Consider the following 13657-nt stretch of genomic DNA (forward strand, 5'->3'; position numbering starts at 1 on the left):
AAAACGGTGCTATATCGGCGGCACACAAATCTTAAATAAAATCTAAATTTTATATTTTATTTCATGAAGGAATAGACTAGAGACTCCACTGAGAAGAGCCGGTGAGAAACTCAGCAGATCCAAGATAACTTCTTTATGATAATGTACCCAAGTAGTTTTTTGTAAGTAAACGATAAATATTACAATCCTGATATAATCAAAGAGACCTGGCAACCTTAATCAAGGACCGGACGATGAGGACGCCTCTGAAAATTTGTTAGGAACGCTTTTATTTTTTAATTCTTATATGCTTCATTCAAATCATTCCGTTGTTTATGGCCGACATTTTCATTTTTCGAATTCCACGGGTCCTGAGTAAGGCCGAATGCCGCTGATGCCATGTGAAATTAAATTTAGTCCTCCTTTTTTCACTACGGCCAGATTTTAAAAGTCCCGAATTCCCGCTGGGAAGTGCCCGTTTTTTCGCGATGATTGTAATTGGGGGTAATAAATTGTTAGTTCTAGGGTTGCCATTCTAGAAAAGGGTGTCGAAACTTTTGATCAATGAATCAATTTATAATATGATAACTATTCACTACTAAACCTGTGAATTTTAGTGAATCGGTGAAGTGATGGATGAGCTACAGCCAAATATGATAGATCGTGGGTTATTCACTATACCTACCTAATTGAATACAAAATTACAATAATCTGTTTTCAATTCAAAAGGGTACTTCAATGTTTTAATAAAAAATTGCGCAATGGAAACTTTCGATTTCAGTGGTTCTTTTTGATGTATGAAGTTTTTAATTGTTTTGAACACACTCATTGTTTTGAACTTAGATAGAGTAAGTATATCATTGTGAAAAGATCAAAACACGGCATTATATACAAAATCTGACAGAAAACGTATCGTTTCGGCTTTATTTTGTTTACAGCAGAACTAAAATAATAAAGTAGGAGTACGTAAATGCTTTATCATTGAATTGTTAAACTTATCTATCTTATTCAGATACCTAATTTAAAAAGTATTAATCGCCTAAATGACAAATATACACCCAATCATTACTGAGCTAATATTTTCGCAAACACATTTTGATGTACTTACTACGAAACTCATATCATCAAAGGTTTTCATAGTCATTTAATATGGCAACTTTAAATTATTTAATACCAATCATCAATTCTTTTCACGTGTGTTGCTTCAATACCGGTTGTTCACGTCTAAAAAGTTGTTACGTCTGTTAATGTTTCCTAGTCTTTCTAAAAAATAATTGTTACAGGTAAATGATAATATAAAAGTAGGTATAACATTTCTTTCTAAATTACGACGCACCGTTCAACTTTTAATGTTTCCCAGTAAAAGTAGAGAGGTAATTAATCCTTTCATAATGAAGGCACAGACTACAGAAGACAGATAGAAGATAGACGGAGACCTCACAAACCAAATTGTGAACCTAGCGCGGAAGTTGTATTTTTGGTAACTACTCTCCCAACTATATTTTGGCCAATAGTAATGATCAGCCAATTAGACGCCATTGCGTGATCATAACAATGAAGGTGTCAAACTTGGTGCTAGACCTGATAATCAAGATAAAATATAGGTTGATAGATCACACTAATATTATAAAGGCGAAAGTTTGTATGTGTGTGTGTGTGTGTGTGTGTGTGTGTGTGTGTGTGTGTGTGTGTGTGTGTATGTGTGTGTGTGTGTGTGTGTGTGTGTATGTTTGTTACTCCTTCACACAAAAACCACTGGACGGATTTGGCTGAAATTCAGAATGGAGATAGATAATATCCTGGATTAGCACATAGGCTACTTTTTATCCAGGAAAATCAAAGAGTTCCCACGGGATTTCAAAAAACCTTAATCCACGCGGACGAAGTCGCGGGCGTCAGCTAGTCTTTGATAAATATTGAACGACAAAAAAGATGAAGTTTGTATTATTATATGTACACATATAGTATTACTTAGCATGTGTAAAAAAGTGTAATGAATTGATTGTTTCCTTTATCATAACATGCAACACCCTATGTACCTACTTCCTTCTAGTGTAAATAATGATAGGTAACACCAAGTCCATTTGGAATTGAGTTTATAATTTATATCTGTTGATTGATGTGGGTTGATACTAATTTAATCGAATAATTATAGCGGTAGTTATCAAGAGACATATTTATCTTGATAATTTCGAACCCTGGTTGTATTGCTGGTTTATGAAGTACCTAGATGTTTAATTTTTGGTGACTTTTCTATCCAAGTTTTCTGTAGTCTGTGAACAAAGCTTAATTTTCCCCCAACTGTTTACTTATGCCCCGATTGTGGCAACCACGTTTTATAGCTGTGATAATTACTCTTGATGTTTATGTCATGACCACAGACTAACTATATTATGACTCATGAGATCTTTTTTGTATGTTGGGCACTTTTTTATGAACGTTACATATTCATACAAAATTTTATCAAACAAACAATTTTCATACAAACAACACCTCAACCAAAAAATATGTGCAACATTTTGATTCCTGTTCCTGTAATTTCAACAATTATTTTGTTCAATCGGTTCCAAGAAATTTAAATGTCTTGGAAAAAGTTTCAAACTGCAATATTAGTCTACGTATGTATAATAAGATATTAGATGTATCTATTGTTTACTTAGTGTGTCTTTAAAACACATTTAAATTTTTTAATCGACTTCCAAAAAGGTGGAGGTTCTCAATTTGCCCCGTCTTTTTTTAACAATGCTATAATTAATTATATCTTTTATTTTAGGAGTTGGACTTTCAAAAACAACGAATAAAAATAAATTTTTGGCCGAATACCTACCAAAGTTTATCATCAAAAGATTAAAGCGGTCCTTTTTCAAATTTACGTGTCCATTAGCTCAAAGTTACGGCTGACGAGGCTGTATGGTTTTTGATCTTTGCCCGTACGATAAATTAATAAAAAAAATCCTGTGCGCGAAGTTCTTTGATAATTTCAATTTGGAACGTCATAAGTTCACATAGGCCACGAGGTCGCTTGCTTTGAGAACCTCTTTTGTCTTCGTGCACTTCGCAGTACCAACAGGTATAACACGACCACTGAACATTGTACCACAAATTGTCCTACAAGACTTAATATCTTTATGTCGTTTACAATTTACCAGTATTACTAATACACAGGGCCAATACCGCTCATAGTTACTCGTGTTTACCACGAAACTACTTAGCATTCTAACCGAATGTAGTACTGTCGCCAATAAAATGTCGACCTGAATATTTTTGTATGAGAACATTTTGTACATGAAATCTTTTAAGGGTGAGATTTTAGGAGCGATCAGTGAGGTGTCTTTTGTTTTGTAACTTTTTTAAAATGGATAATTAGGAATAGAAAAGAAAATCAGAATTGAATATAAATGTAGGGAATGGTAAAGAACTGTTTTTACTTAGTGATCTTAATGTCGAGTTTATCAAGACATCCAACATCTTCGATATTTAAAATTTAGAAAAAGGTTATTTAAAAAGGTGTGACAACCTATTCTATTGATTACCTCAATAAAATAAAACAAACAACGACAAAGTTAGGTTTGCAGTTTGCACCCGTCAGTAGAAGCGAGGTGCAAACCTAACTGACTATTAAATACTGACCTGCTCAAAAGTCTCAAAAAAATTGATATATTTTTTAATCTATGGTGTTCAAATTTCTAAATTCAAAATATTTTTATTCAATTAGACTTTTACAAGTAGGTACTTTTGAATCGTCAAAAGCATCTACCACTCTCTTCTGTTGTCTTTTGTTGACTGTTGTCACTCACACACTCTTCTGGAAGCTTATTGTTAGTTTTAAGTATCAGACACATTATAATCTTATGCCGCGGACACATTATTAAAATCTTATTAATAAAGTCTTCCGAATATTGAGTCATCGCCGGGTCAACGTTCTTAGCAATCGAAGATACAAGAATAGATAGACTTAGGTAGTTATAGGTGCTTAATTAAAAGCATCAATAAGTTGGATTATACAAGTTCGATACGCAATACTTTTACGCTATTTTTGATTTTCAAGTTCTTGTATCTGGATCAGGGTTACCAACTTATCATTGTTTTTTAAAAGTAAAACACGCCAAAAATTTAACTTAAAAAACAGGTTTTAGATAATTTTAAAATGTACTTAAATATAAATTTTTAAAAAATTTCTGAGGCATAATTGGGCTATAAATTATTATTATCGTTTCTATAAATTGTACAACTAAAACTTCTTCAAGTCAGTTCTAAACGCCGCAAAAAAAAGTTAAATTGAAAAAAAAATTTTTTTTTGCAAAACTTTTTTACTCAGCCTTTTTTCAACCCCGATTGGAGATGATTACTTACTTAATCAATAATTTGCATATCTTTTAATTCGATGTATGATTTAAAAACCTCGAACCCTTGTCTACCCAAAGCTCTGAAGTCCGAAGTAATGCATCGGATATCAACTTTTAAAAAAAAACCCGCGTCGAAATTCTTTTGGATAATATAGTTAAATGAAAAAACCTGTCTCGAGTCTCGATGTTACCACACAGTTACATACAAGTGTGAAATATGAAATCACGACTCCTCTACACGGCTGGCTGTTTGTGTTCTAAATAACTAGGTATTTTCTCATGTGGTAAATCGAAACTAGAGGTGTGGTGCTTTTTGTGTACAGTTTTATTATTATGTATTCTTACTTACTAGTAGATATATACAATTATTAGAATTTTCGCATTAATTAACGTTGCAAAATTTTTGCTAGAACTGATTCTATTGAAAAACTAGTCAGAGTAATGAATTAAGGTCACATTGTAAACAACTGTAATAAATATGTAGTTTACTTTGTTGCAGTTTTGTGTTAAATGGTTGCCAGTATTTAAGTACATATGTAGGTACTTACTTAATCTAAAATTAAAAAAAAAAACCGAATCTCAAACTTTTTTATTTTTTGTTACATTCTCTTTTCTCAGCTCATAATATTATCGTTTCCTATCTGTATCTTTGTTTTTGAAATTGACAAAAACAAAATAAAAGACATCTGTTGCATTTAACCATTCATCCCATTGAAAAAAAACAAAGCAACAGATAATAGAACAAACAATGGCGTCCGAAAACACGTGCACGAAAGATGCGCGAAAGCAGCGGTCACCTGATGATAATACCTTTTGTCCTAACTCTGTAAAACAACCCAAAACAGATGGCTCAACAAACAAACACAAAAGTAACACTTCTTTCCCACGTATCCTCCGTTTTAATTAATAACGAAATAACTTTAAACCTGTCCCAGATATGGGAGTCTCTTTAGACACCCTCATAAAACGATTATTATCAAACATCATCCCGAACATTCAAAGTTCAAGCCCCGATTTATTTTGATGCTCCATGTTATAGTACAATTTAGATTATACAGCACGATCTCACAGTATTAATAAAAATAGTCTTTGAATCTAAATTTAAAAAAAAAGAAAATCCTAATTCGTAATGGCAGCCAATTAAAACGTCGATGTGGCTTTAGATTCAAAATTGGAACATTGCGAACGCTCGGTTCGGAATCGATCGAATTTCAAATTAAGATTTCATAAAGCGAAGTGCACACTGCACAAAGTTTCCTCGTCTAAGTTTGAAGCCCGTTTAGTATCACAAGTATACGGTATCAGTGGCTCGGGCAAGTTTATAAGGCTACCTGTACACGTACGCTTACGTCGTCGCCTCTTTTTATGGAGTGCTCGAGAGTCACTGTCGTGGGAACCGGCATATACTTACGGCCGACTACAGCTGACCGAAATGCGTTCTCCATACTCGATTAACAAATCAATACAGCGTATACTACGACTCACCATACTTGATCGTGCAAGCTAATCATAATAAAATATTTCGACAACCTCGCTCCTTATAGAGCGGGAATGCTTTACGTTAAAGACGTCGAATTGTCAAAAGGAAAAATAAGGTTCAAAATCGTCCGGTCGCGCTTCGCAGCCTGCTTGGTATTCAGTAATGTTCGATAACACGTCCTGTGTCGTCGACGTATTAACCGAGGCTTACTTATTATAAATTCGTCAAAACTACGTATCGAAAGCTTCGATTGAGCGTATGCCGTCTCGGGTTTGAAGAGTCTAAAGAAAAAACTCGTGCATTTTTACCGTATACGAGCCGTGTGATGTGCGTTGGGAAACTGGATTTCTACTATTGATTTCCACCATCCGACAATGATTATTGTTCGCTAGAGAGGCCTTTATCAGTTCCTATGCAAATAGCTCATTGTTAGTTCTAGCTGATGTAAATTATGTTTTCATTCATCCAGCTAATTGACGACGGGCGACATCTGTCAGATCTGAATCACTCCTTAAGAGTTCGTGTGGTGATCTTATGAAGGAATTAAAATGGTGACCCTTTACATCCGTCGGCGGCAGCTGCATCAGTGACGTTTGTGTCTAATTACATTCGGCCACGGGCCACGGGCCCTGCAGGGTATTTCTGTACGTTTGATTGCCTTATTGATAGCGAGTGACCCGTTTCTTTACAATTTCTTCCACTATTACTAGCGCTATCAATTCGTGTCAATCACTTAGTTATCGTTCCGGCGAAAGTGGGACACAAAAATTACAATACCTGGGAATTTATAATAAGCCTACAAACAAACACGTCGGTGTTTAATAAGTGTTTTTATAAAATCAAAAAGTCTTTAGACTCCTGAATGCAAACAAAAAAATGATTCGTCCGGGGATATATTGGAAACCTATCTTTATTTTATTTGTGTTGTACGAGTAAATAAAACAGGAAGCAGTTGATAAAAATCAATAAATATTTGATAACTACCAATTTTATATACAACGTACCTATTTGCTTACTGTCTTTAACATACGCAGTCGGAAATATCTCAAAGGTTCCTAAACCGCTCAAAATGCCGTGTTCCGTGTTACTGAACGATGAACGGTTCACTAGAAGGAACCGGTTCCGATTGCGTCTTAGAGAAACTTTCATGAAGTCTTGGTAACATTTTTGCATTAACGTGTCCAAAATATGTCATAAAACCCATTGATAAAGTTGACGGGCGCCTACAAGCTGTTGACTCGTCGCCTTATCACTGATAATCGAATTTTGACTGCCGTTTCGGCTCCTTGTGTAAACTTGGACAAAAGTCAATAGCTCGCTATCGGGCCTATCAGATACGCACCCGTTAACAATTTTTTCCCTGCCGATGCCACGGAAACTACAAGTCCTCCATATTAGGCGCTAAGTACTCCAAGACCGGCTTATGTATTATATTTTTAGCTTGTATTAAACAATTCAGCCATCTGCTCAGTTCACCTGTCTATCATGGTTAATTTACACTCATCCGCCACATAGCTTCTACAGATGTACCAATATCAGCAAGTTTTCTGTAGACACGCTCCAACCTAGTTAAGCAGTTTTAAGTTAGACTTGTCAACCAATCTTTTCGCTTGCAAAAAGTATCCCAAATTCCAACCAATACGTATCTATTACATAATGAGTAAGTTTAGCTAATAAGTGACTGATTCGGACTCTCTTTGCTCAGATTTAAGACAGATAAATTGAGACATAATCTGTCTGACATAGACCTATCTTGTTTTAACTCAAGTAAAGTTTGAGCAAAGTACGCTCTGTGCGTATACGATCTCAGCTAAACTATAAAGGGAATAAAATAACCCTTGCCTAATGCCCACAGCGTTTCTTATAGTAAATTTTTATAAGTTGATAGCTGTATTAGGACGACTAGCAAACCAACTCACAGATATGCGAAAAATCGTCTGCCGACCTAATTCGCAGTTAGAAGTTGGCCTGTCTGACGATGCTTCGAGTATGTACAGTACAGACGTCGTAAAGTAAAGGAAATATTTGAAATGCTCAAGCGGCGCGCCCATTCTAAAGGTCTCAGTTGGTCTCAGCTTAAGATGGTAGGATACAAGTATCTTGGGTTTATCTTATTGAGAGAACGACGCGAGCTCTCTTGCGTTGAACTTTCGAACAAAGAATTTGTCTACGAAATTGTTTGTCCTTTGTTTATTTATGGTTTCGTCAACCATTCCTATTCCTTCTACTTATAGTTATTAGTAATACACACTACTATAATTGCTAACATACATATTTATCTAAGTTGTTCAGAACTACTTTAGGTGCGTTGGGCGATTTTGGGATGGATAAAAATTTCAAGGTCGCGTCATCTAATGCTATGCTAATGTTAACAGTATATACTGATAACTAATGTCAATTAATGGAAATTTTAATTTTTACATACTTAAGTGCTTACATACAATTATTTAAAAATTCAAAAATAATCACTGTTATTTCATCGTTTTTAATTTTCAATTTGTGGGTTGTCCCCAATGATTGCCTTTTTTGAATACTTTTCATTGACAGTTCAAGTATAATAACTATGTTGTGTTCTCCTTTCCAGGGCACCTTCTCTCTGATCGTCGAAGCGTGGCACGATACGAACGAAACGTCAAGATCTGATGGTAAGTTATCCACCCCTATTACGCAATTATTATAAGTGTTAGGAAAAAGTGTTGCCTTGTTAGCCTTGTTTTCGAATAGTCTTAACAAACTCTTCCATTGATTTTCATAATAAACCTGAAGTGAACTTTTATATTGATCTAGGGGTTCATTCATAGATAGAATCACTCCATAAGTTTCAATCATAAATAGAACTTAAGTAACCCTATTTATCTTGCAATGTTTTATGAAAAACTTGGATAAATATATTTCCTAATCACATGTTTCTACTATCGAGCAATTTAATCTCTAAATTTGAGTAAGCTAGCTATCGCGAACTTTTAAAATGGTTTTGTCATCATCATCATCTCAACCCCTCAGAATGAGAAGGATTGGCAGACTTAACACATCTTTATGGAGAACTCTCAGACATGCACTTGAAACTTGACGCTCCTTTACTTGAAACTTAAAAGATATTTCCGCCTATAGAAAAAAACACTTGTCATACGAATATATTACACACGAACGGTCTATAAATTGTACCTACTTGTCTACATACTTGTCTGTATATTATATTTTATAGACAAGTGAGACTTCTTATAAGACTTAAGAAGCTCTGATAACGTGAAGAAGCTTTGAACATTAGAGGAAACTTAAATAAAACCGAGCTGCAATTATGATAAAAAGTGTCATGAAAACATCGAAAATTGTGTAAAATTCATATCACGCGCGTCACGACTGGCTCACATACAGATTTCACTGTAATTCTGGGCGTTTATCGTGCGTTTAACGGACAGTATGTATATTTGAATGCTTATATTATCATATCGTGGAAGACAAAAATGTTCCCATGGAGTGTGCGATTGGCGTGCAGGACACGCGGCGGCGCGCGTGCTCTGTGTGCCAATGCGCGCTTGTATTCTAATAAACATAGCCTTCTGTAGGACGAAAATTTAGTAGAAATGCTCTAATGTATTCCGATGTATGACCGATTGTAGCTTCGACGTATTTGCCTATGACTAGACTCAAGACTATTTGGTCGCTGTACAGACTTAAGGCATCTTAAAATTTTCTTGGCACTTGATTAATTGGGATTAAGTTAAAAGTACCTATCATAGTAAATATTCAACCATAAGATTTTGCTTCTAAATCACGTCTATTTACGGTAAAGTACGGACAAGTACTTGACTTACTTGTATTCGTAAGTAAAAAGTGAAATATTCTTTATTGTTCATAAATAATATAAAAAACATAACAAAATTGATGTTTGTACAATAAGCGGCCTTATAGCTAAAATAGCTATCTCTTCCAGGCGACCTTAGGGTAGAGGATATTATAATAAAAATTACGTACACGAAGGGGTATACTAATTAAATAAAGTAAATACACATAATGCATGTGTAGGTATATATAACTACTATGTATATTGTATATATAACGTACTAATTGTATTTTTTTGTTTGATATAATCGATCATGTTTTTTTTAATGGGAACATTTCTTTAAAAATTAGACACGAACTTTATTTCTAACAAGTTCAGTATCTTGATTTTAATACCAATGACCGAGAGACTATAAATAAATTTATGTAAAATCAAAGATTCCAAAAAGGCGAAGATGAAGGTTTTTATATAAAAATGTAGCCGCGCCGTCTAGCACAGTTGTGAGAGTACCTGTTTGAATCGGGGTCGCGGGGTCGAGTCCCGCACGTGACAAATTCTTGTTCCGACTATTCACATATTTATACGTATTATGCTATATGTTATGCTCGTTCTGTAGACTGTAGGTATATTTTATACCCGTCCCCACCTGGCTTGGGTAAAATTTCAGAAATATTTTTAGGGCGTGTACCTAGAATAAACATTAGAATGTAAAGTTCATTTCCTTATATTTAAACAATATTCATAACTCGAAAATACTAACACTAGATATTATAGTCAAGATAGGGGCTTCTGTAGGAGAGAGACCATTCAGACAACATTGTGTCAACCAAAAAAAACTACAATATGAACGGAAGGTGGTGTCCGCAATATTACATTGTATTGTATGTACTATGCACCTCTAATATTAATTAGTATACGAATTTAATTGAAAATCTCCTGTTTATTATTTTATGTACGATTAGATAAATTAGGCATTAGGTACGTAATTCAAAAAAATTGAGATCCACGTACTTTTGAGAAAGTTCATAAAAACGTATAAAAAACTTTATTGTAGTAACAGCAAAACAGTTGCTCCAAGACGCAGAAATGAATTTAGATATCAATCATTTGATAATTCCGATAAAATCAACATTTATGTTTCGGCTCTTTCGCCTAAACGCCCAATACATAATCGACGGGTTTACGACTCGCATGCGACATGGCGTGACCGAAAATACGATTCCCAATGAATTGTAACCGCACTGCCTAACGTAAATACATCATCGTAATCATTCGCCGCATGCATCCGTCCGCATGAGCTCTCCACATCGACAAATATATATCCAAGCTCAAAGAGATGCCTAATTACATAATATGAAAAGCATAGAAGTTCGTCTTTAGGGTTCCTTTTCCTTTTGAGGTAAGGAACCCTGATAGTATCACTTTGCGGTCTGTCTGTCTATCCTCTTTAGGGTTTGTACCGTACCTCAAAAGGAAAAAAGGAACTCTTATAAGATCACTTTGTTGTCTTTCTGACTTTCCGTCCGTCGTGTCTGTCAAGAAAACCTATAAGGCACTTCCTAACTATTTCTTAATCCAATTACGTATATTGTATAATGAATCTGCATCTCTATATCTCAATGACTCAATATCCAAGCTCCCAAAAAGGAAACCCACAAGTGTCTTCGGATTTTAATAAACAAAACGGCGAACGCGAAAACTGACTGACGCCGCCCATTCCTTAATTAGATTTTCATCCCGCTGCACTCTGACCGACATAATTACTACTCCTGACCGACTAACAAAAACTGTAGGTGATTTACTTAAAAGAGATCCAAAGATAGGAGGAGTGCTACGGGCCGGTTTACCGAAAACCATTAGCGTCGACGTGGATAGCTTAAGAGGACGGGTATATTTTTAATGCGGCGCGGGAGCGATGGGCGGCGCCGACTCACTACCGAGAAATGTTACCAACAGAAATCTAATCAAGCATAATAACAGGTTACATGCACGCCGTTTGTTCACTCACTATCGACCGATGGGCTAATGTTTAATTAAATCACATTCGGTTTTTCTAATTCGAACCAGCTGCGCCCGTCCGCGTCTACGAGATAACGTTCTCTTGTAAACGACCAGCGACCCTTGCATCCAGCGATTTCACGATTACACAGTTAGCGACACACGTCTAAAGAATCTAATATATCATAGATAAGTGCGACTGCGCACAAAGCATTGATGGCTCACGGGGACGCATAAAGGGATTCTTTGGCTAAACAAATAGCCCCGCGACAATGGCTGGCTTCGTTTGCGATTCTGACGTAGACGCTCGTTTCTTCAACGAAATCTTTTGTGTACAGCCCGGGGCGGTCGCTCGCACCTGGAGCTCGCTAACGGGCCGACGCTTTGTTTACCCGGTGCTAAAAAACTTACCTCCGAGGAAGTGGATTTTTAGTTTACACTTCGTCTTTCGTCGTCGTATGGCTTGAGTGGGTAAAAAATCACGGAAGACGGCCAGGAAGGCTCGATTTATGATGTAACATCCACAGGCCACTCGGGAAACGCTGTCGACAGATGCCGAGCACATGCTCCCGGATAATAGATACCTACGCAACAATGTCTCGGCTCTGTTTATCGAGTCGCCACTTCGTTTACGATTATTGCACTGTCTCGCTTTACACCTCCATATTGTGGAAACAGGAATAGGGGCGTGTGAAAAGAGAGTAGTGATAACAGATTCGTAAACCAATTACCCGCCTGCGCCGGCGCAAGTCGCCGCAGGCCCGCTACCTAATACAACAAACGAGCTGCGATTATGATACAGTTACTTGTGACGCTGTCATACTTTAATCGTTTGCTTGTGGTTTAAACAGTACTCAATTTGTTCAAAACGAAAAGCATTTCCTTTATCGCCCATATTAGAACTAGTGACCCGCCCTGCTTTGCATGGGTAGCTTGAGAAGAACTATTCGACATAATATCTACATTGTTTGCCACGGAAGCTCTCAAATAACATAATTTTTTCTGACTTAATTATTCACTATAATTATCATCGTATCGGTACTTTATTTTGGCAAATTTTTCTTAAATTATAGCGCTACTAGATGATACCCGGGACTTGGTCCGCGTGGCTTTAGGGTTTGTAAAAATCCGTGGGAACTCTTTGATTTTCCGAGATAAAATTCTGTTCTTTCCTAGGATGCAAACTATCTCTGTACCAAATTTCGTCAAAATCGGTTAAACAGATAGGCTGTGAGACAGAAGAAAAGTAGAAGACAGACAGACTCCTTGAGCATTTATAATATTAGTATGGAGGTATGGATTCTTATGTTAATTTGCTTTCCCAAAGGCTAAGCCGCCGTCGAAAATAACTAATGCAGTTGCGCAATCTCCTGCATTCATTAAAATCTCTGCGCGGAACGAAAATGCCTCTTTACACAAAAAACAATAGCAAATTAAAATCTCAGCCCGCCGTACCGTGTCCATGTGCGAAACATCTTAAGCAACAACGGTTTTCGAGTGTTAGCTGTCAAATTGACCAAGAGTTTTAAACTCGTACGAGAAATCGTCGGGTTGTTTATCTAGTGCAAGGCGTGACGCCGAGTGCGGTACTCCAATCGAAATACACGTCGAGTATAAGTGGACAGTTTTATAAACAAAAGGAGTGCGTCGTTTGTGTACGCAGGCCATTGATGAGATGCCGTTTCCCACAGCGACGACGACGGGTCGGCCGGTTAGGCAGGTGTCTAAAACGAGAAATCGAGACGTCAATCGCCGATTCGCCAGTAGAACAACAGGGACAAAGACATGCGTGGCGATTTCGATTTCATTGATGCCGGGCCGCGGGCTCTCAATAATTACACCACCGAACCAGATCGAGTACAACTCGTCACACAACCTATATAATGAACTAGAGCGCGCATCCGGTGGCCCTATTGATTGATCGATGATCAACGGAAGCCGGTTCGCGTGTTCGCATCCCCTTCTTCCCCAAAATCGCATTTAAAATATTCCAAATCGATATCGTCCGCCTCCGATATCGGGGCTCGGCCAAATTATCTGTTATTTCGCTTTCTTTTGTTTGTATCGGTG

General features: G+C 36.6%; 1 protein-coding gene across 1 annotated transcript in view; it reads left to right on the forward strand.

Moving 5' to 3' along the window:
* The window catches only part of LOC123876719 (neurogenic locus protein delta), a 53204-nt gene that overhangs the window by 30604 nt on the left and 8943 nt on the right, over positions 1-13657 (forward strand). The window contains exon 3 of the mRNA XM_045923028.1: positions 8390-8450. Coding sequence (XP_045778984.1) covers positions 8390-8450 — 61 coding nt within the window. The remainder of the gene's footprint in view (positions 1-8389; positions 8451-13657) is intronic.

Source organism: Maniola jurtina, chromosome 22 (assembly GCF_905333055.1).
Source record: "Maniola jurtina chromosome 22, ilManJurt1.1, whole genome shotgun sequence".
Lineage (NCBI taxonomy): Eukaryota > Metazoa > Arthropoda > Insecta > Lepidoptera > Nymphalidae > Maniola > Maniola jurtina.